Source organism: Sciurus carolinensis, chromosome 11 (assembly GCF_902686445.1).
Source record: "Sciurus carolinensis chromosome 11, mSciCar1.2, whole genome shotgun sequence".
Taxonomy (NCBI): Eukaryota; Metazoa; Chordata; class Mammalia; order Rodentia; family Sciuridae; genus Sciurus; species Sciurus carolinensis.
In genome coordinates this window covers 104,363,833-104,387,148 of record NC_062223.1, presented here as the reverse complement: position 1 = coordinate 104,387,148, position 23,316 = coordinate 104,363,833, and the positions used below count along the sequence as shown (strand labels likewise).

Sequence of the window (23,316 nt, the reverse complement as noted above, 5' to 3'; positions counted from 1 at the left end):
TATATAAAGTGATTAGACCCTATAAATGAAATGATACAAGTGCTTATGACAATGTCTGGTTCAAAATAAACATTTCTATAACTTTCTGTTATTCATATTTGGTGCATGTATATTTTTGCAAATTTTTACTTTTAAAGAAAAATAAATTGGAAAAATTAATAGTAGAGTATAGATCTGTGAGAAATTTGTAAAACCAGAAACAATGTTGTCTTAAACAATATAAAAAATACAGAGAGAGAAAAATGCCTGTCTCTACCTGCTTCATTATCATTAAAGTATAATTAGCCTTTCACTTATAACCAGAGTTAATATCTTTTAAACAATCCAGACAATTTATGTCCTAAAACAAAAAAGAGACAAATCACTTTTATACTTAGAAAATTTCCCTAGTCTGGCTTCTGCATTTGACTCTATTGACTACTGTATCAGTAATCATGAAATCATCCCTTTTCTAACCTGTCTTAGACTTGGCTTCACTTCCAGCCATTACTTCTAACTTTCCCAACTCATCTTTCATCAGCTACCACCCCCAGGCATGTGTACCATCACCAGGCCTAGCCATCCCTCCTGAGGACAAGTTTCCCCTCTGAAAGACTTAGATTCCTAAGACTTCCTCTAGGCCTCACATCTTTTGTGTTCTCTCACCTCAGGCCTCAGCCCATATCCACAAAGCCTGTTAACATTTCCACTTGAATTCTTCATCACTACATCAAAATTGAACTTGTATGTCTTTAAAAACTTTTCTCTTTGCCATATCTCTAAGTGTCAAAAATACCACACTGAACCCAGTTCATGTTGCTACTGACTCTGACCCATCACTTTGCATTCCTTTCTTAACTACATGTTCCTTTTAACTTTTCCCTCATGCAGCTTCATGGCCAACTGCCTTCTAGGTTAGAACACATCACCCAAATAGCTACCTCCCAGGAGACAGAGTCCCTCTGAAGCACTTTCCACAAGCTATTTGCCCATTCCACAGCTTTCCTGTTTCTACTTTTATCAAGTGCAGACACTTCTGCTGGGCTTCTGTCTGGCTTTCAGGTATTTCTGTAGTTTGCATTTAAAGCCCATTTCCTCCCCCAACTCCCTTGGGTCAGGTTGACTGCTGCGGACAGGCCTCTGACTATGATGCCAGGAATGCCCCTTGTACTCACCACCCTCTAGGTCTGCAACTACTGTATTTACATTCAGCACTTAGCATTTCTTTGTTCCTGGTATGCATAAACTTTGTTTTCCAGGTATAGTCAGATAGGAACCATTCTTCAAATGTTCTTAAATTATACCTGAATTTAGAGTAGCACCTGAAACAGGAAACAAGCACACACAGAATCACTGACTATTACCCCTGAAAGAAACCAAAAAGAAATGTGCCATCTGGTTCCCTTATTATACAAAGGAATAATCTGATCAACTGGATGGTTATTTTTAAATGTAATAGCTATATATTTAGATGTATGGTCTTTCTATTCATGGCAAATGGAATCCAGTTGCCAAGGAATTATTGATATAAAGTTTTGTTTTAGAATAAATTTGCTTTTGATTAAAAATACTAACTTAGAAAGAGCTAAGAAAATGGAAAAAAACAAGAAAATAATACTCAACTAAGAAGTCTTAAAAATACTGTAATACATATGGTTAGAGTTTGCATTTACTTGATCATTGTTGAGTGACTGATATCTCAGGTCCTATAACCTAGAAAACAGTCTTCAGATTGATTTCCTAAACTCCCTATGACAAAATGAGCAGATAATAATGTTCATGGCTACATTTTCAGCATAAGGTCAAGGGAAGAGAATAATTATGGATCAGTTGACAGAAATGTTTCTCAGTTCTTCTGAGGTTGTCCAGTTGCCAAGTTCAGTGGAGATGGTGATTTTACTACATATCTAGTGCTGTCATCCTGAGGTAGAGAATGGGGACATCTCTCCCCTACCAAGGCACCTCTTGGGACTCTTTCTGTCTTACACAAAATCTAGCTGAGTAAGCTGCTTCACATTAAACACTGAGCAAGTTAAAAAATAAAAAGTAAATTTTTATGTGCACAAAATCATGTAAAGTAGACACACTTTTGTATTTTGCATGTCAATTCCTGTCCTGTCCTCCCTCTCTTATTTTGGAAGCTTTAACAGTCACTCTCAGCAGCCTTACCTTATAGTGCTTTCCACCAGCTAGTTTAGTCTCCCTGACCAGGCTCAATGAATTATAGACCTCAAAGTAAACTCTCTGCAGGAAAACACAAATAGACCGTGCTTAGAGGTCTATTTGTGGTAGGGCCTAAAAAGCCAATGTCTAATGGAAAAAACTCTGAATAGTGGGAGATATGAAAAATAGATCCCGTGTGCAATGTAACTCTGATTTAAACTCCTTAGAGGTAAGTCCTGTTTCATCAGATAAGGTTACAGACCCCATAAGACTACCCTCACTGAAGAACAATCTGCAGATTTGGAGGACTCAGACCACATGCATTTCTGACCAACTGGCTGCAAATTCAATGGTCCCACAGCCCCTGAGTTTTGATAATTTCCTAGAACAGCTCCCAGAACTCAGGAAAACACTATACTTACAATTAAAGTTTTATTATAAAAAACATAAATTAGAACCAGTGAAATAAAAAGACATATAGGGTGAGGTCTGGGAGGATTCCATGCATGACGTTTCTGTGTCCTCAGGTTACATCACCTTCCTGGTACATTAGTGTGTATCACAAACCAGGAAGCTTTTCCAGGCTCTGAAATTCAGAGTTTCTGTTGAGGTTTCATATGCAGGCATGATTGACTAAATCATTAACAACATGACTCTTGACCTCCAACCCTGCTTCCACCCTGGAGTTTGGCAGGTCAAGCTGGTTGCAAGTGACAGAAAGCCTTCTTTACTTCCATGTTGGTCTTCTGGCATGGTCAACCCCCCTGAAACCATCTAGACACCCACAGTCAATTGCCTCATTAGTATAAACTCAGATGAAATTTCAGGGACCCACCATGAAAAACAAAAGTATTCCTACCACCTGGGAAATTCCAAGGGTTTGATTCTTTCCATAAATCTAGGACAAAGATCAGATAAACTCTTCATTATACAATGTGCAGAAAATACTCAAAAATTGGATCTATTTTAAGCAACAGAAAACCATGGCCCCCAAAATATATTTTTCTACCATAGAACTACATATGTATGTAGTTTTTCAACCATAAAACTATATATGTGGTGTAGTTTTATGGTAGAGAAACTCACTGGAAAAAAATGCAATACGCACAGAAGATAAATGGCTATTGAACACTATTAGTCTTTTTATTTGTTTTCACTTATTTATTTGTTCAACAATATTTATTGAGTATCCCCTATGCTAGTCACTGGAAATATAGTTACATTGTCAGCATAATAAAAATTACTTATTTAAATTACATCGAAAAGAGGAGGGTTGAACTATTTGAAATTGTTTGCTGATTTTAATTCTAATCAAAATGAACCTGAGGTTTAAAATAATTGTTAATTTTTGTTTGTCAGGAATGATTTAAGAGAGTTCCCAAACTATGAAGTTTTGGGGCATTGAACTTTGTGAAGAATTTGGGGAGGTGTGAATAATAGAAATAAATATTGTTAGTTTAATCTGAATGCTACCATTTGGTCTCATGTTTGTAAAGAAAATCAAGAAGTGCTTTGAAATGTTATGTACTATAAATTGTTCTTTTTTTGCTTTCCTGTAATTGGAGCAACCTACTAATTTATACAAGTTGTGACTACTAACAGAGAGCAATCACCTCACAGACTTGTACCGAAAAGAAGAAACCATCCATGTGACAGGAAATGGCCATGTACAAAGTCCTCGCTTCCCGAATAGCTACCCCAGGAACCTACTTCTGACATGGCGGCTCCATTCCCAGGACAAAACAAGGATACAGCTGGCATTTGACAATCAGTTTGGATTAGAGGAAGCAGAAAATGATATCTGCAGGTAAGTGTGAGGAAAATATTTACTTTAGGGTACTAAGTATGAAAGGAAGATGAATTTAAAACATCACATCAGACATGCATTTTGAGTCCTTTGGACCTACCTAAGATGTATCCCTTCTTTTCCAAAAAAGCTGTTTATTAGCCCTACAGACAAAATAATATAGATATGCTACTGCTGAGGGCCTGATAACCTGCCATGACTCAGAATCTTACTCCGGCAACTGTTATGACTGCTTGACTTCCAAAGAAGGGTGCAATCTGGAGGTCCATGACCTTCCAGGCAGAGAATAGTTATTATGAGCAGGTAGATGCATCCACTCTCCCAGTCACCTGCAGCAGCTGCACCTGGTTGGAGTGTGGGAACCTGGCATGGGCTTAGGGGGCATAACCCCCAACTCAGCTCCAGTAACTGACCCAAGGTAGTGTAACCATGACTTTCCCAAAACTGGGAGAAGATGATAGCTGAGGATCTGGTCAGGACCTTACTCTGAATTCATAGTTTTAAGAATTCAGATATGGATAGGAAGGAAGAGAAGGCAACCCCAGGTTCAGTGTTCCTAAAACACCAATTTCCTGTGCTTTCTGGGCCAGAGATGGAAGATGAAAGTTGTACCTTATAATCTTCTCCCTTCTTAGCACATTTCAGAGAAAGTCCAGGCTGTTGTTCTTTGAATTGTTCTCCCACAGCATCTTACTCACTTAATTATCATGTGTTAGACTTGGGGAGGATTTTTCTTTCCTTTTCATACTTTACTGCATGCACTTGTTCTGCATTGCCAATGAACTACTGAACTGCTAAATCCTTTCAGCAGGTTTATTTTCCTTTGAATAATAAAAAAAAAAAGGTGCCTCAAATTTGGTTGTCCTTTGTTGGATGTTTATTATGCTGACAGCTTTTATTATGTTGCTACTTTCCCAAGAATAACAGCAGTGACTATTACTTTCTAGGACCATAGAGGGTAATGTATGCCAGAAAACAGAGACTAATACATGCAAGGAGAGCCAGTTAATATTTACAAAGAGAATAAACTAAAGCTGATCTTGTGTCTTTTCAACCTTGAAAGGGAGAACTCATTTTCTGTACTGACAAAAAAAAAAAAAAAAAAAATCCTAGTGGGAAAATCACTATTAAAAGGTGAGGATGGAAGGTGAGATTGTTAAAGGTGAGAAACAGAAGTTCCCATGATCCCTTTCAACTCACAGAACACTTCTGACACCAGATGTTTGGGGGTTTTCCCCCACATCAGCCAATTTCTCCATCACCATCTGGGTATCCTACAATTCGTATCAACTTTGCCACCATCTACTTGGAGTTAGCTACAAACCCCACAAGACTTCCCTCCATTAAATTCAGGTGCAGGACCCAGGCTTCCCCTATTTCAGTCAGGGGGTCTCACAGCTCTCCCTTGGAAAAGATGAATAAAGCAAGGTATATGGAAGGGCTCCTTCTCCAGGGGCATCACCTTCTTAACACCTGATATATTCCCCAACCCAGAAGCTCTCTGAACTCCATAGTTTGGAGGGCTTGTGGAGGCATGGTAATTAAATCATTGGCCACTGGTGATTCAGTTCAGAGGTTCAGGGGTGGGGCTGAAAGTTCTGACCTTCTAATCATGCCTCAGTCTTTCTGGTCACCATCCTTCATCCTGAACCTATCTAGGGGCCAAGTGTCATCACATCAGGATAAACTCAGATGTGGCTGAAAGGGGTTTATTATGAGTAATAAAAGAAGATCTCATCACTCAGATTTCAAGGGATTTTGGATAGGAACCAATCACAGTTCCACAGAAGGGAAGCCACTAATGAGCTGGGATGCTGAGATTTTACCCTAGCAGTGGCCTTGAAAATAGGACAGTGAGTGTTAGGATATTTTTCTTTCTGGATCCTCCATCATATCTCATTGGGTCTCAAAATATATAGAATGAGTTAAAGAAGCAAGAGAAAGGGGAAAAAGCAGATCAGTTACTTGTCCCAAAACCCTCCCTAAGAAAAAACATGGTACACTCTTCACTTTGGACTCAGAGTAAAACTTAACTGAAGTTGTTTTTTTAAAAACTAAAGTGACCTATTGTGTTATTAACAAAGTTTCAAGTTTAGTTATGCTTTGAGCAGTAAATATGATTTACATACACTGTATACAAAATGAAATGCAATTGATTTCCTACCATCTGTTCCAAAGCCTCCTTGATGTTTACATTGTAATATTTTATTGCCTAAATAATGATGTTTTGTTAGTGCTTTTTACCTTCCAAGCACCATATAAATGTTAAGTAATTAATTTACACAGCACCCAAGAGATATCCAGCTGTTAAAATTATATAAGCCTTCTTATTTTGTCCATAAGGAAACTGAGGCAAAGGACATAATGGCCTCATAAATCACTGTCAAAGAAATGTAGTAACAATGTTAATATTTTTTCATCTACTCCCTAGTTTCCCCTTCCCAATGGGTAAAACTGGTAAATCCATAGTAGTTTTAATCATATTTAGCTCTAATGTTTCTTATGCAGATTCTTTCTGGTAACCATGACAGAAAAATATAAGATGCATCAGAGTTTTATGCCACTGTTCACCCGGACTACCCACCCTCTTCTTGTGACTTTAATATCTGAAGTCATTTGAGAAAGGCAGGGCTCAAGAGCGAGACACTGATGACTCAACTGAAAGGCAGATAGTTCAGCCAGACAAGCAGAATGTTCCAAATCTCAGGGGTCTGAAAATAAAGTAAATGACCCCTAGAAGATATAAACTGTGTCACTGAAGATGTCCTACTGTTATAGGATCATATGGAAGAACTTCAAGGATCAGATGGTCACATGTCACATGGCATAACTACATAGGCTGTGATGTTTTCCTCAGTCCTGGATTCCATATTTCTCTGATCAGGGCCCCAGGTGAGCCTGTGGTCCTCAGTTCACACCATTTAACCAGTCCAGACTTGACCATTACAGTTTCTACATACATTTCCCCAAAGTTAAATGCTTTCCCTTATGACAAATGTCACATTTTATGATGTTAACCTTCCAAAATATAGTTTCCAGAAAGAGAACAGATCATGTCCATATCCCGTTTATTTTCTGCAATGAGAATGCTAATTTTATAAGCTATATAAATATCAATCATGTCCTCAAGGAAGAACTGGTGTGTTAAATTAATTCAAACTGTAAATTTGTTTTAAAATCTTTATAAAATAAATATTTGAGCAGATAATTTGAGCTACATCTAAAATATACAAACAGATTACAGTTGTTAGTTTTCCTAAGATATCTCTCTAAGCTAGATGCTCAAACAGTAGTTCATTTGTATTATTGATGACCTGGAAACAGTAACTGCATGCATGTAGAGGTTTTCTCAGAATAGAGCATTGAACTTTAAGTTTGGAAAACCTAATCCCAGACTACCTTTCCTTTTACCAATTCTGTACTTTATGCTGTTCATCTCAATTGGTAGGTTATGATAAATTACTTATGTTGGTTTTAATTTCTCTGTGTAATTATGAATTTCAAAATCTACTTTAATCAAAACATATTTATTTGTATCAAACTGATTCTAGGTATGATTTTGTGGAAGTTGAGGATGTGTCTGAAACCAGTACAGTTATCAGAGGACGATGGTGTGGACACAAGGAAGTTCCTCCTAGGATAACATCAAGAACAAACCAAATTAAAATAACATTCAAATCTGATGACTACTTTGTGGCGAAACCTGGATTCAGGATTTATTATTCTTTTGTGGTAAGTTAGCTAAGCCACCCTATGATTAAAGGCAGACACTGGTTTCATGAAGGATAGAGATCATTTTCTGAGATTAAGTACAGTGGCATGAGGGTAAATGAACTATATTAATTCCTTATGGTGTGTTTTGCTCCTATCCTATGGTCGAAATTCTAAAGGCTATTTTTTGTAATGAATACTATTTTGGATCTAGTATATAAATCTTTAGGCCATGCATCTTGAAAGAAAGCATAGTAAATAGAAAAGTAAAATTATAGTGAAGCGATACAAAATTACATTGATTCAACTGAAGCAAGGTAAATGTACAGCTAAATAGAAGATATATGAAATTTGAATAGGTTTTAAGAATTCAAACTGAAGAAAATATTTCCTCTTCTAGTTTGAAAAATTGACCATAAATTTCATCACAGAAAAAAAAAAAAAAGAGAGAGAAAGAAAGTCATGATGAATTTAGTTTAAGTGATGACCCAGATTTGGGAAGGGTTCATGCTATATTCACAGAGCCTCAGGTTTGGCAAACATCTGCAACATCATGAGATCCCAAAAGTCCAAACCTTGTTGACAACATGCATGCTTACTTTTACTTAAACACTCAGCAGCCTTCACCAACACCACTTCTTGTGTGCAGGGTAGTACAGATATGGGTTGGGGGAAGGTTTTGACTGTTAGAACATGTTCAGCCTCATATTTAGCCAACATGTTCAGAAACAGTTAATTCTGGGTTTTGGGTCACTCACAAGCATGTATTTATTCATTCATTCATTTGGCATCAAGAAGAGATGCCAAAGTAGAACACAGTACTGTAAATGGCATCAATATGTTGAATTTTTTTCCCTCTTAAGAACTAAATTTAGAGTAGGAAAAATCTTGCTACTTTTTTAATCTTATGATTTTTTGCATCATGGCGAGCTATGAAACACTCTGTGAATTCTACATCAGATTATTGTAAATGAAAAAATAGCATGTGGCACTGCTTCTAGTTTTAATTTGAAAATAATCCATCAAGCATTATTGCAGAATCATGCAATGCTGCTCAGCATTAAAATTTAAGTGTGAACGTTTGGTTTCTACATTTCTTTTTGGTGTCTACATTTCTTTCCCTTTTAATGTGTTCAGTGATGTGTCTGTTCTCGGTTGTTTATGGACAAAGCAGGCTTGGCATGTTAGAATGATGATAGATGGACTTTGTGGAAGATCATTCTGTCCCTTAAAGTATGGATACCATCAGTACTAATGTATGTGCTTTCTGTGATGCTTGGCTTATGACTAAGTTGAATGGTCCACAGTCAATTAGAAACACCTTGACTCTACATAACCCCTTTAAGGCAACACCACTCCTTTTGTAGAGGGCAGTACAAACATGGGCTAGGGGAGGAATGAATGTTCTTGTTTTAGGTGTCTAGAGGTACAGTGAGAACTCATCACTAATTTCCCCAACCAGTGTTAACTGGAAATTTTGAGAGGCTCTGTAATTTGATGAAAACTGTTCAAGGTCACTTTCCTCAGACATTTGCCTCCACTCATACGTTCAGTTGTACTTTAACTAAATGGCAATAGTTAGAACATTTCTGTGTATTTTCCTACTGGCCTCTTGGTCTGCTCCATGGAGGTGCATGTGTCTCCCGCCTCCTACTAGGCTTCTGGCACTAAGTATGGTCAATTTGGCCTGAAGTATTTTGGTCACTGAATCCAAGAGGCAAAATCATCTTAGTCTTCTGATACATAGATAGAGACCATCGACATGTGATTTTTTGATACAACTCTTCTCTTTGATTCTTCATGGATAGGCACTGAATATCACATATGTCTTAACTTCTGTTTTGGGAAAATCCTTTTTTTTTCATGTTAATATTTTACTTGAAGAAACTTTAAAGCAGGGTTTATAAATTCAATAGCCAAAAATCAAACCAAAAGTGGACTGAAGATAGATTAATAGTAAGGCAGTGGAATTAGAAATGTCAAGCCCTCATCAAATGCATTTAAATGGTGGCTTTTAGAATGCTAAACATCTCCAGGACTGAATGCAGCTGCTTTGCAACCCTACTTTAAGGAATGATGGGCACTAGGGAAATTTGAGCCCTACGAAAAATTTCTGATGGAGACAAGTGCCCTTGGAAAATGGCAAGTAACTGTTAGGAGTGGTCAAGCTTACCTCCCTTCTCATCTCCCTTTCCACTTCCTTGCCTCCTCTTCCTTTCTTGTATTTTTGCTCTTCCTGCTTCAGTGACTGTCCAGGTGTATAGGGACTTCTGAGGCTGTATGCAACAGGTGCTGAGGACCTTAAGATCCACTGCCCTTCAATAAAGTCTGCATGGTCTATGCCCAATACTTTTGAAACAATCCAGTGTACAGTTTTAGTCAATTTTTCACCCCAGAAAATCATGGGAGACTAATGGATAACTTTAAGATGATTTATTTTTGGTTGAGAATGATTTCTGTATTCCAACTTTGTTGTATTCGGATTTCAATCCTTTACCTTTTTTAGAAGGTATAAATAGACTTGTCATAGTCTCTTCCTAGAGCTGTACTGTAAAGCATATTTCAGATTGAAGGCAGAGGTTACCAACTACAAATGATGTGATGCTGAATCACTTTCTTACCCTTTAAACAATCTTTAAAATTGAAGTTGGTGTGAGATTTAAAAATGATAGGAATACTTAGTACTAGGATACAGTTAGTGCTCAATAAATGGTAATCATGATCCTACCTTTACCATTATGAATTGGGTGCACATATATGCATATGTGTAGTATGTATTAAATATTTTCATGTTTATATGTGTGTATGTGAATATGTGTATATATATTTTCACATACATAATCACTACATATATACATGCATGCAGATATGTGTACATAATTAGTAATGATTATTATACATAATTATCTATGTATACATATATAGATAAATGGCAGTGAACTTTCTGAGTATAGGACAAATATTCTTATGTGGATTCTACACAGTGCCTTATACAAGATTATGTTTGTGGATTGACACGTTCCTGAGAAAATATGATTCATAAGAACTGCCTAATTTCATTTTCTTGCTCTCCTGTTCAGCCTTCTTTTCTAATTTCACTTCACTGAGGAGAGGAGATAGCTTCAGAATGCATAATTAAGCAAAATGGGTAATGTTATAAAACACTTGCTTGATGTAATTATCTAAATATATTAGGATCTCCCACTGCAAATCCAGTTGGTTGGAGAAATAAAAGAATGGTTTCATGGTCTTTTTTTGAGGATGACTAAGTATGTTATTTGAAATGTGTCCAATTATAATGCACCCTGTGGGGAGTGTGCAGAGAGTGAACAGACATGATTATGAACTTCAGCTCTGCTTCTTACCAGTTTAGTTTCCTCATCTATAAAATGGGGATAATGCTGATATTAGGTAGTTGTGAGAATTAAATTAGATAACTTTTATAAATGACTCTTCCTGGAATTTAGTAATTACTCAAATATCTACTGCCATTATAGTAATCTTTATTATTGGTATAATTAACATATCAGGTGACAGGTAAGCTTGGAAGTCCTGTTCTAACATCCTAGTTGTTAGTATGTGTAAGTGTGTGCATGTGTGTGTGTACGTGTGTACTGTGACAATGATTCATTTTCCTCATCCAAAGAAGAAATGTTATACATTGTAACAAACATGAAAACTATATGCCTGTGTGTGTGAGGATACATGCACTTAATAAGGAAGTACTTTTTAAAATTCAAAAATAAAGTCATTTGAAAGCTATTCAAAATTTTTCATCTTATTAAGTCTAGTTTATTTCATAAATTGTGGTTTACTAATATTCATTGTTAATACTTCCTAAAATAAAAATGCAGTTTGATTAGGCAGTTTCTTAAATGTCTCTGCAGCAAATTAACTTCAGGTGACGCAGTTAAGAATTCCACTGAGGTGAGGCACAGTGGTGCATTTCTGTAATCCCAGAGGCTCAGGAGGTCGAGGCAGGAGGATCACAAGTTTGAGGCCAGCCTCAGCAACTTAGCAAGGCTCTACCTCAAAACATAAAGAGGGCTGGGGATGGGGATATTGCTCAGTAGTTAAGTGCCCCAGGGTTCAGTCCCCAATATTAAAAAAAAAAAATTTTTTTTTCCATTGAGTCTAAAACTCAAGTGAACCATGATGGTGCATAAAAGTAATGATTTAAAACATAAAAAGAAGAAAATGGAGAAGATGGAAAAGAAGAAAATGAAAAGATGGAAGAGGAGGAATAGGAGAATCCAGGAGTTGAACATGAGTCAATTATAACTTTTACAGATTCTAATTTTTCTCACCTAAAACTCAACAGTTAGTGAAACAAAAGCAAATTATCAACAACAAAATAAAAGTGTACAATCTATCCTCATTCTGCATCAAATTCTTAAAAACTGTAGGTAGAGATTAAAGGAATTCCTCAACTGCAAAATGTGTGCAAGTTCCATCTTGATTTGCAGAGCCAGATAAAAATTGTTGAATGTCCTGAAAATCCACTGGTGTTCTGGCCACTTTAGCCAGGACCGTATATAGAGCCAGGGATTGTCAAGGTATAGGTAGTGATTCCCACCGCAGGTTCCACTTATCTCTATTCTTACCTCTCCATTGTATCCTATTGGAGGTGGTGTGGGAGCTATAAGAACTGTGATATTGTTTCATAAATGCCCACCAGCAGCCAGACAAGGCATGTCCAAGGCCCTGGAGATACAGCTTGGTGGAAGATAGGCAGAGTCTCTGCTCTCAGGAACTCTCATGACAGTGAGAGGAAACAGACACTAAACATGGAAGCAGGGAAATAAGCACATTCATAAAACAGAGATTATTTGAAATTCAATAAAGGCAGATAAAAGAGAGCAATGTGATGAGTGACTGGAAAGGGGCCCACTCCAGCCACAGGTCAAGGAAGATCAGTGGGTATAAAATTGCAACTGAAATATTAAAGGAGTCAATCACGTGAAGCGCTAGGAAAAGAGTGCATTAAGCAAAAGAAGAGAAAGCACTGAAACAGAAAAGGCTGCCACGGAAAGCAGAAGGCATCTTTTCTTTGGTGGCAGTGGTTCCCTTGATGCCTTGTCATTCAGGCTGTTAGAAGGAAGTAAACAGGAGGAAGAGAAGCAGAACTGTTGCTAACTCCTCTCTCAGGTAAGAGTGAGGAGGGGGGCGTTCCACCTCCTTATCTCAGTTCATCCTGTTTTGCATATCTCAACTTTTTCAGTACTTGGCTGGGATAAGAGAGCTAAAACCAGAAGGTCGGCTAAGGTCAGATGCTAGAAATAAGACACTCACAAGGTACTCAGTCTTATCAATAAGACACTTAACAATGTACTGAAATAAATAAAACCAGGGAAGTGGTCAGGGTCAGACAGGAGAACTGCAGACCACAAGGGTCAAATGTCTGCTCAAGCAGCAGAGTTAGTGTGGTTGAAGCATACTTTCTTACAAAGAGAAATTTTTTTGTTGCAGCATTTTATTGGCAGGGGTAGAAAAACATTCTTATTTAATATTTCACTAATATTTTTAAATTTCACCAATTAGAGACCATTTTGAGGAACTTGTGTTCTGTTGGGGAGGGTTGAGTGAATCAGTTATTTTAATAGCTTACTCTCCTAAACATATACATGAGCAGAACTGTAATAAAGTTTATGGAAGAGCAAAGCAAAATTTAACATAACCTGGGAACAAAGGATAATTTGACGAAGTCATTCCTAGGTCTATAAACAAATGGTAATTGGTAAGGAGAATAAAGGGAAAGTTGGGCTTTTCTAAAAGTTATGATCAGGAGGATCACAAGTTCAAAGCCAGCCTCAGCAATTTAGTGAAGTACTAAACAACTTAGTGAGACTGTGTCTCAAAACAAAATATAAAAATTGGGCTGGGTTTGTGGTTCAGTGTTTAAGCACTGGTTCAATCCCTGGTACCAAAGAGAGAGAGAGAGAGAATGAGAAAACAAAAAAATTAGGTGGAATAAAATCTAAAATCTCAGGGTAATCTTACTTGGCCTTACCTAATCATTCATTTGTTTCAATGTATTACTAAACAGAATTTTTACTGAGCATTTATTATGTGCTATACACTAAGATAAGTACTGGGTATAGAATAGTGAAAAACAAACTAAGTTCCTGCTTTTGTAGAATTTATAATTTGGTAGATACAGTCCTGATACTACTACTAATAAATATATCATAAAAGACTAATAAAAGAATAATAATAGTATTTAACACTTTGGATTACCGTGAGAATTAAATGCATGAGTCCTTATATGTAAAGTGCTTAATGCAGTGCCTGGTATGCCGTTAATAACCTACTGCTATTAAGCTAGGAATTAAGTATCCCCAGGAAGACTGGCTTAAGAAAAATGTAGACTTTAGAACTTCAGCATTGTAGAGGTCTCTGCCTATGCCAACCCTTTTTCTTTACAAGTGAAGCAATGAGAACACAGGTTGGATCATTTTAGAAATTAGACACAGAGTTTAGATGGTTACCTGGTCACAGAGATCATACATAAGTACTACTCCTGAGATATAAAAGCTGTGAACTTACTTCACATAAGAATAAATATATCCACACATGTACACAAAATTTTAGGGAGCCCTTGAACCTAATCCATGCTGTCTCATGGATCCATAGATGTTGTTCAAGCCCCCACACATCTTGCCTCTGTGTTATCTGAATTGGGGAATTTTTTTTTTCATGTCAACCAGTCCTTTTGTTTGAAATAATATTTTACTGCTGTAATTAATTTCCTCATAAACCTTATTTGTTAATCACATGAGCAAATGACTCCCCCAGGTGCTGAGTAAACATATTTCCAGCTTTGAGAGGGATGCTGTGTAATGACACTTGGAAAGTCCAGTATCCTGTTTATCTAGCATTTAATTATATGGACATGTTACAAGTAAACTTTGTCCTTGAAAACCAGAAAGATGTAGTGATTTTAGATGACTGTACCTTATATAACAGAACCTTTCCTCTGTAACTGTGCCTTTTGGTCGATGAAACAAATGAAAAAAAAAATGAAGATAAAAGCTATTCAAATATATTAGAAAATGACTTGCATATTTAAGACACACTTAAGACAGAGCAGTATTTCTTTTTGAAACAGTGTTGAAGTGAATCTCAGTTCAAAAAAAATAACTCTACCTAATGTTCTCTTATAAATTTAAAAAATATTTCTGAAGACTCACTGCGTGTAAGAAAAAAATCAGAGTCCTATGGGGGAGAAAGGTACACAATTATAAAACAATGTGAGTGGCTGTGATAAAATGCCTACAGGATATTCCCAGCACACAGGAAGAGGGGTAGTTACCTTCATAAAAATGGGGATTATTGAGCTGAGTCAGGGAGGGGAGAACATCCCAGGAAGAATGTGTTGCCTAAATAAAAGCAAAAAGGAAGAAAAAGGGAGGTATTTCAGAATACCCTGAAGAGTCTGTTCAAAGTGTTGCAGGGTTAACTAACCATTTACCATCCTCCAGTAGGAAAGAGATACAGGGAGCCAAAAGGATGTCAAAACAATGGTTTTCTCAGTGGGTTCCAAGGAATGCCAAAGCTCAGGACACCCTGCTACAACTACAGCTGAGAATTGTCTGGAATAAAAAGTCAAAGTGGGAATGTACTAACTGTGATACAAATTCAGACCCAAGGATACTTGTAAGGACTCTAAGGTCAATAAAAGATGGGGGTACACTCAAATTTCCCACTGCTTGGGAGACCACTGGTTTGGTCACAAACGGTCATAAACAGTCACAACAGGCAGATGCCAAGCACAGGTGGGCTTCAGGAAAGGGAGAGGAATGGAAGAGGTAGTAAAGGAAAGAAATACGTGAAGAGACCAGCATGATTGTTGATGTCTCCATACCTGTGGGGGAGGCAGTAATATGGAAGGAAGGGTTTCCTCTATGGAATAGGAAATGGCTGTGTAAGCCTCAGGGGTATGAAACAGAGTGATTTTTATGTTTTAGCTTTTTAAGCTGTTATTTTTGGTAAAAGTCCTCGGAAATTCAGTTCTACCCACTCTGGTTCTAAGGAGACCTCACTGACCTGCTACATTCTCTAGAGAGATCCCCAAGTCTGTCAGGAACTATGGAGAGACAGCAGTCTTCTCCCAGGTGAATTTAGGAATTAGAAATCAATCATATAGATGGGACTCCTTGAAAACTGCTGTCCTTAATGCTCCCTTTATCTGTGGGACTATGACAGCATAAGGCTGACCTCCATTCAAGAGTGTTGCTTTCACCTGTGAGAAAATGGAGCTACAGATTCAAAGTGACTCTTCCCTTGCTTTGCAATTGAAAATTGGAGCCAGACAGGCAAAACAAACATCAAAAATTGAAAAAAAAAAAAAAAAAAAAAAAAAAAGAGAGAGAGAGATTGAAAGGCATGGAGCCACATCTGCAAAAGAGAACTACAAGAATAAATAATCAAATAATCATGGCTTTTTGACCCAGTCCTGCTAATTGCTTCCTGATTGTTCTGCCTCATTTCTGTCTCCCCTACCTTCAGTCCATCCTGAGCATGACTGCCAGCTTAAGTAGAGTGGGATCACATTATTTTCCAGCTGAAAAATCACGAACGACTCCAGTTTTTCCCAAGGAAAACTCTGGATACTTCGCTCTGCTACTCAGAGCAGAGCCATCCATGTTCTGACAACCTAACATTCCAGCTGCAATTCTCCTTTCTCTCTGTATATATTTTTCAGTCCAGACATGGCTTTGTTTCCCAATGTCCCACGACTTCATGACTTCCCACCTGTAGTTCCAGGCTGTTAAATTTCCCGTATATATTTCCAAAAATATCCAAGCCCACTTTTACCCAAGTCACATTCATGAGGGAAACATTTTTTGTCCTTAACTCCTCAACCACATAAACTCTTTCATTATGTTAAGCACCCAGCTTGCTATTCTTTATCAACATTATGGATTTTCAAAGAACAAATAATATACATATAGCCCCAATACTTTTTAAAATATATAGAAAAAGAAAAGAAGAAATAGGGGAAAAAATGAAGGTACCTGCAGTTCTCATCACTCAAACACAAGCAGCATAATACTTTGACATATTTCTTTTCAGTCTTTTCCATCCGTAAAAGCCCATGAGGAGTCTCACTGTCTCTCCCTCAGTGAGAGCTCCTTGAAGGTCAAAGGTGACTTAATCCTACAGGGTCTAACATGGGGCATTGCTCTAAAAAGGGCTTACCATGTTTGAGTTGAATCAACATGCAATCATTAAGTAGCTTAGATGCATTTCATAGTTTGGAGTAAAAGCAATAAAAAGCAGCCTTCAATTATGTATAACAAGAAAATATATGAATAGACCATGAAACCTGAAATAGACCATGGAACCTGAAAGTCTTGCTGCCTCTCTTATGTTGCAGTCACAACACACTAAAGACTTTAGCTGCTTTTCTCCAGAATGAACTGGACTTTGGAAGGGGTGGGGGAGAAAGATGGCCTAGGAGGGGGGAAGGGGAGCAGCAGATGTCAGTCAGAGGAACTGTGGAGTGGAAATGTCACCATAACCAATCATTCCGATTGTAAAAATCTGTCTCCACAACCTGTGAACCTCAAAGAAACATGCAGGCAGGTGCATCAAGGACAGCTGGCCTTGCCTCAGTCTGTGTCAGTCTGACATCAGAGGAGACACAATTCAGGTCCTTTGTGGACATGGTGCTGAGCTGACTTTCTTCAGGAACAGCATCAGCAATTGGGAAAGATTTGGGGATTCTGAATAATTACAAAAGGTCTCTGAAGTCCCCAAAGTCTTTCATTCCAGAGGGTTTTGCCGAACTCTCAAGAGCTTTTCCAGAACTTTAAGGGGCTCCAGTGACATTCATTTTATTTTTTGAGATTTTGTGTACAGGGTAGATGATATATGAGTCAGATGATGAAAGCCCTGGGACCTGTCATTTAAACTACTCAAGGTGCTGCTTCTGCATTTGTAAGATGTGGTGGATCCACTTGCATCCTAAGGCTATTGGAGGATTATTTGTAAACTCTATGGGTTTGTTACAGAGTCTGGACAAAAGAGAGAGCCATTATTACTGCTTCCATTAAATGTCTTTGAAGTGTTAGAATAAAATTGTGTCTGTCTGGGTTCAGACTGCTATTTACAAAGTGCTGTAGATCCAATGACTTATAAACAACAAAAATTTATTTCTCACAGTTCTGGAGACACGAAATCTAAGTCAGGGTACTGGTATTGTTCTGGCGAGAGCCTCCTTCTGGGTTGCAGGTTATCTACTTTTTGTATCTTCACATGACAGAGTGAAAGGGTTCCCCCTCTTTTGTAAGGGCACTAGTCTATTAATGAAGGATCCATGTCCTGACTTAACTCCCTAACACCCTATCTCCCAGCAGGTCATAGTGAGGATTAGCGTGTCACTGAATGAATCTGGGCAGGGGTGGGGAATGAGAGGTGGAGGAGCATGGGGTTAGAGACGGCACAAGATCCAGGTTCCTTTAAGAGGTCATGGGACCAGATAAACACAGGGAAGACCCTTAGAGTAGGATCTTACCCAAGAGCAGCAATACAGTGTCAATCTACTTTTCAGTTAGAAACATGCAACCCTGAGGCAGTGTGGGAAGAACCAGAAACCAAAAACCACAGCTCCATTCAGCTATGCTACATTAAATGTGCCTTGCATGAGTGAATCCCTTTTGAACTGTTAATGAAAATAATCCTGAAATATACCTTTAAGATTCCATTTTAAGAGTAGCTTTGGATTTGAAAAGTTCCTGATGTCACTGCTGTAGAAAGACTTTTACTCCCCATATAATTCTACAAAACATTGTGCAAATAGCACTTAATATGTTTTTTTTGGCCCAAAGACTGGCCAGGTCTCTGAAGTGAATAGTTGTTTAAGGCCACAAATACGCCATGTGATTTTCTGGCATTTTCTCTTTTTCTAAAATGCTAAAACCAGGTATTTGTACAAGAAACTGAAGGACACTAAAACCCCAAGTATTTTAATCTATACAAAAAATATCTCTATAATAGGTAACAAAAAGGAATATGAATCATTAATTTAGAATGATTTCATTTAGCCTTGATAGATAACCACGCTTGGGAAGAGATTTTTAACTATTAAAAAATAAAACTGTGACTACAGAGACCTAATCAAGAAATCATTTCTGAAAGAATATCAGAGTTGCAAAGGCAGAGATCTGATTTAAAAATTCAGGCCAGTACCTCTTTTTGATTTAATGTTACAATTAGTATAAACAACTGTAAATCATTCCATTTCCTTCTAGCCTTTTGTAAGAGTGTCCCTCGTGTAACAAAAACTTATGCGCTGTGCATCAATATGAGAATAAAATGCTATTCTGAGGTCAGTTGCAAGCAGAATGGCAAAACAAATTCACTTTCATGGCCCCAGGTTCCTCTTGCCATCATCTGCAGAGCTGTGCGCCCCCCACCCATTCCATCCTCACCAAATGCCCAAAAGTTGGCTCCTCACAAATCAAAATGACTAGCAGACCTTGCATGTAGATTAGGCTATAAGTAGATTTTCTAATTGATTCAGTCACTTATTCTGTCAAACATTTTTTGTGGTCTCAGCTGCTGTGCCAGGTTCCACCCTAGTCCTGGGGTTACAGATAAGCCATGAAACCTGCCCCACCTCCAGACAGTCAGGTGAGGCAGAAGTGGGATAAGTCATAGCTGTAATACAAACTGAGGGGTTTCCTGAGAGGGGAGAAGAGAAAGTAATTGTGTCCCCAGGAAAGAGAAGGTGGTCAGGAAATGATTAATAGAGAAAGCAGTAGCTGACCCAAGGAAGAGGTGGGGTATCCTTCAATCCAAGCCCAGAGAACAAAATGAGTCACTGATGGATAATAGTTTAAAGCCTTACCATCCCAAGTTATTTGCATTTAAAAGCAATGAAGCTTAAAGCTAAAGGGAAGAAAGTTGGCCAAAGGTGATTCAGGCTTAAACTATTGAGTATAATTTAGCCAGCAGGAATTATCATGATTCCAGGAGAATGATCCATAACTTATTTAATATCATCTAAGAATTTTTTTTTCTTTCTTAAATATAGATGCCCGAGAATGAGCCTAAATTGACTGAATCACGATCTCTCAGGAAAAACTTTGTTTAAAAAAACTCTTAAGTTGATTCTGATGTGCTAGCCCATTAAGAATTATTTTCCTTGATAGAAATTTCTAAAGCAGAAAACAGCCTGAAAATTCATCACCTTCTCTGTTGATACCATCCCCAAGTTCACAGTGTCCTCATTTCATTGCTTCTACAGCACGGAGCTCACTGAACTTGCTTTCTGGCATGAGTTTTATCATTAGACTTGGAACACTTCAGAGACAATTACATCATTTAGTACAGGGTACAAGATAGTCACTCAGTATATGTCCTACTTAAATTCTTGTTTTGGTTCAGATACCTTTTGGAAAAAAAAATCTGTGACTATTTCTAAAATACCTACTATGTACCAAGCACACAATAGAATTAAAAGAAGTGAGATATGGAGTAGCACTTTGTAAACTGTGAATGCTTCTGTGTTAGTCAGCTTTTCATTACTGTGAACAAAGTATCTGACAAGAACAACTTAGAGTTGGAAAAGTTTATTTTGGGCCCACAGATCCAAAGGTTGGGTTCATGGTTGGCAGACCCTGTTGCTCTGGGCCTAGGGTAAGGCAGAATGTCATGGTAGAAGGGTATGGTGGAGAAAAGCTGCTTCCCATAGCAGCTGGAAAGCAAAGAAAGAGAGCTGTTTAGGGGTACAACTTAAGAACAGACTGATCACCACTAAAAAGTCCAAATTTGAGAATCTTTATTAAGTCAGCCAGCTGACTGTCTCACACAATGTCCCAAAAAATGGCTATTGGGAGAACAACCCCAACCATAGCATTGTAGGGGTTCTTATACCAAAAATCACATCAATCATAAGTGTCTGTTGCTATGATTCAAAATTACACATTAACATCATGAGATCATCAACAGAGGGGGAAGTGGATCAAAATGACCCTTACCTAGCTACAAACTAAAGAATGGTTACTAACATCCACACAATCACCGTTCACATGGTACATTGTTTAGGAGAAATCAAAAGAGAGCAGTTTTTCATTACATAGAATTGTCATTTTGTATTGCTAAACATGTCACGCTATGTAACTGATGATGGGGACAGAGGTGGGGTGGTCCCATGGGAGAAGTTAAGCAATTGTTGATGGGTACAGAGGCAAGATGTTCTCATGGGAGAAGCTTATTTCCTATATAACATGGAGTCTCAAAATGACATGGAGTCTGTTTAGTCATTTCCCATATAGTCTGGCCTATAACATTCTCATGGAGCCAGATCTGTCAGCCTATCACAGAGCAAGGAGCCAGAACAAGATAAGAGTCCAATGGCATGCCCCTAGTGACCCACTGCCTCCAATCACAACTACCTGCCTACAGTTACCCCCCAGTAGTCCGTTCAAACTGTTTATCCATCAGATGGATTAATATAATGAGATTACAGTTTCCATAATCTGATAATCTCACCTCTGAACATTCCTGCATTAATACAGGAGCTTTGGGGGGAGACTTTCAAGATCCAAATCATAACGACCCCACTTATTTTTGAGATATCATTACAAATTGTGGGGTATTTGTGAATCTCTTCTGAAAGCCCAGTGTTTCTCTCATGAGTGTATACTTTTACATTAATATAAACATATGTAAGTCCCATTAAAAGAGATATCTTAATTCTTCCTCTTACTTTTACACCATCTACAAATCAAACAGCATTCTGGTTCACATGTTTCATTAGTTAATTGCCTGTGTGGAACCATCATGTACCCCGGGTAATCACTTTGAAGGGCAATATTAGTGTTTTGTTTAATTCACAAAAAAAAAAAAAAAAAAGAAGAAGCAGTTCATTGCCTTAATACATTCTTCCCTCAGGAAACTGGATTTCATTTTAAGGACACCATCTTACCTACTTTCAATTGGGAGAACAGTTATTCATTTTCACTATGAAAATAAGGTTGACTTGCAGAGAAAAACACACCCCATGGTGCCTGTGTTCCCAGCTGTCTGCAGTGGTCATGACGACTCCTGTGCTAATGGGACCTGGTGGTGGAGCGCCACCCCAGCCTCTCCCCTGCTGTGGGCTGGCGTGAGCTGGTTTTTCCAAACAGCTGTTCAGTGTCAACCTTCTTTTCCCCTGTTCTAATAATTCCATAATTTCTGCTCTAATGGCTCCTCAACCCATTCCAGTTTGGATGACACATGCTTCATCTTATTTGGACTGGTAGCCCTAGCAACATATTTTTAAAGGAAAAAAAAAAAATCTCCATATAATACAGATCCCATTATCCTCAAAAACACAAGTGATCAGGGGTCCATCTCATCCTTCCCTCCTTTCATAGGTGAAGAAGGGTCATTCTGGACACCCATGGTATATTTTAAATCAAGTTGAATAAAGAAATATGTGTAGTACTTGATTTATCTGTTTACACTCAGATGCTATAACTATTAAAAGTGGGTTTGAAGTGACTCATTCAATAAATAACTATGTACACCTACTCAGATGGGGGATGCAGGGACCTAGCCCACTTTCCATGAAGAATTAAGACATTACTTAACAGTAGTAACGGTTAGGGTGGGAACAGGTTATGACAGAAGTGTGGGGAAATGCCATTCACTCACTGTTTGGAGTGAACAGAATTTATTTCACTGGAGGAGGCGGCAGTACTTCAGGAGGAGGGAGTACTGCATCAGGGGACTTTGATGTCCCAACGTGATTAGTCTTCATCCCATCTACTACAGTTTGGGCAGTAGAAGACAACTTGGAAATGAAGTTACAGGCATTGTCTTTACTCTTCCCATTGGAAAAGTGCTGAGATTTTTCACCAATGAGTAACTCCCTTTTTACCTCTTAATGTCTTTCTTAATAAGCACTTTTTCTCCCTTTTCTTCTATTATTCTGGATATGATGACCATAATCCCTTCTCTGGGAAATAATCAAGAATCTACTCCTTCCTTATTTCTCTGCCTGCAGGATTCCAATTCAACTCCTTTTCCCCACAGCAGCCCAAAGATGTTTCTCAGGCTTAATCCCAACAAGTGCCCTTCAACTCCTTAAACCCTTCAGTGGCTCTCCATTGACTATGATAAAATCCCAACACTAGCATGGTAGTGGAGTATTTTCTGACTTATGCCTATCTGCTCCTTAGCTCTTTTTCCCTAGCCCACAGTTTACCTGTCTCCAAGAACACATGTGGCATGTTCACAGGCTCTGCAAATTAATGTTACTTCCTTTGCTTAGAGGATTCCCCATAAACAATCTGAAATTTGAATTCAGGCTGTGCTCCTTACTAACTGTAAAGCCTTCAGCAAGGCTCTTCAGCTATCCTAGCCTGAGATTTGCTATAGTCAAACTGCAAATAAATAGAGTGACCAACAGAGTCCTTGGAACCAGAGATAATGTGTCCTGTACAGAGGTGAGCACATCACAGGTGTGCAGGATTATTATCTACTTCTGATCTCTCAAAATTCCTTTCCAAGCCTCACCTCTTCTGGTGTGGCCTCTTCTGAAAGCCCCAATTAGAAGTGACCACCTCCTCAACTGTATACCACCCATGCGTTCTTCTACTAAGCATCTATAGTAATTTATGATACTTATTTGTTAATTTAACCTTCAAGTTCCATAAGGG

At 38.1% G+C, this 23,316-nt stretch overlaps 1 protein-coding gene across 2 annotated transcripts in view; it reads left to right on the top strand.

Moving 5' to 3' along the window:
- The window catches only part of Pdgfd (platelet derived growth factor D), a 233,541-nt gene that overhangs the window by 150,678 nt on the left and 59,547 nt on the right, over positions 1 to 23,316 (top strand). The window contains exons 2-3 of one of the 2 annotated variants that reach the window (XM_047519595.1): positions 3,763 to 3,949; positions 7,501 to 7,681. In XM_047519595.1, the coding sequence (XP_047375551.1) occupies positions 3,763 to 3,949; positions 7,501 to 7,681 (368 nt within the window). Of the gene's footprint in view, positions 1 to 3,744; positions 3,950 to 7,500; positions 7,682 to 23,316 lie in introns of both variants that reach the window. The other variant, XM_047519594.1, reaches the window with a different exon arrangement.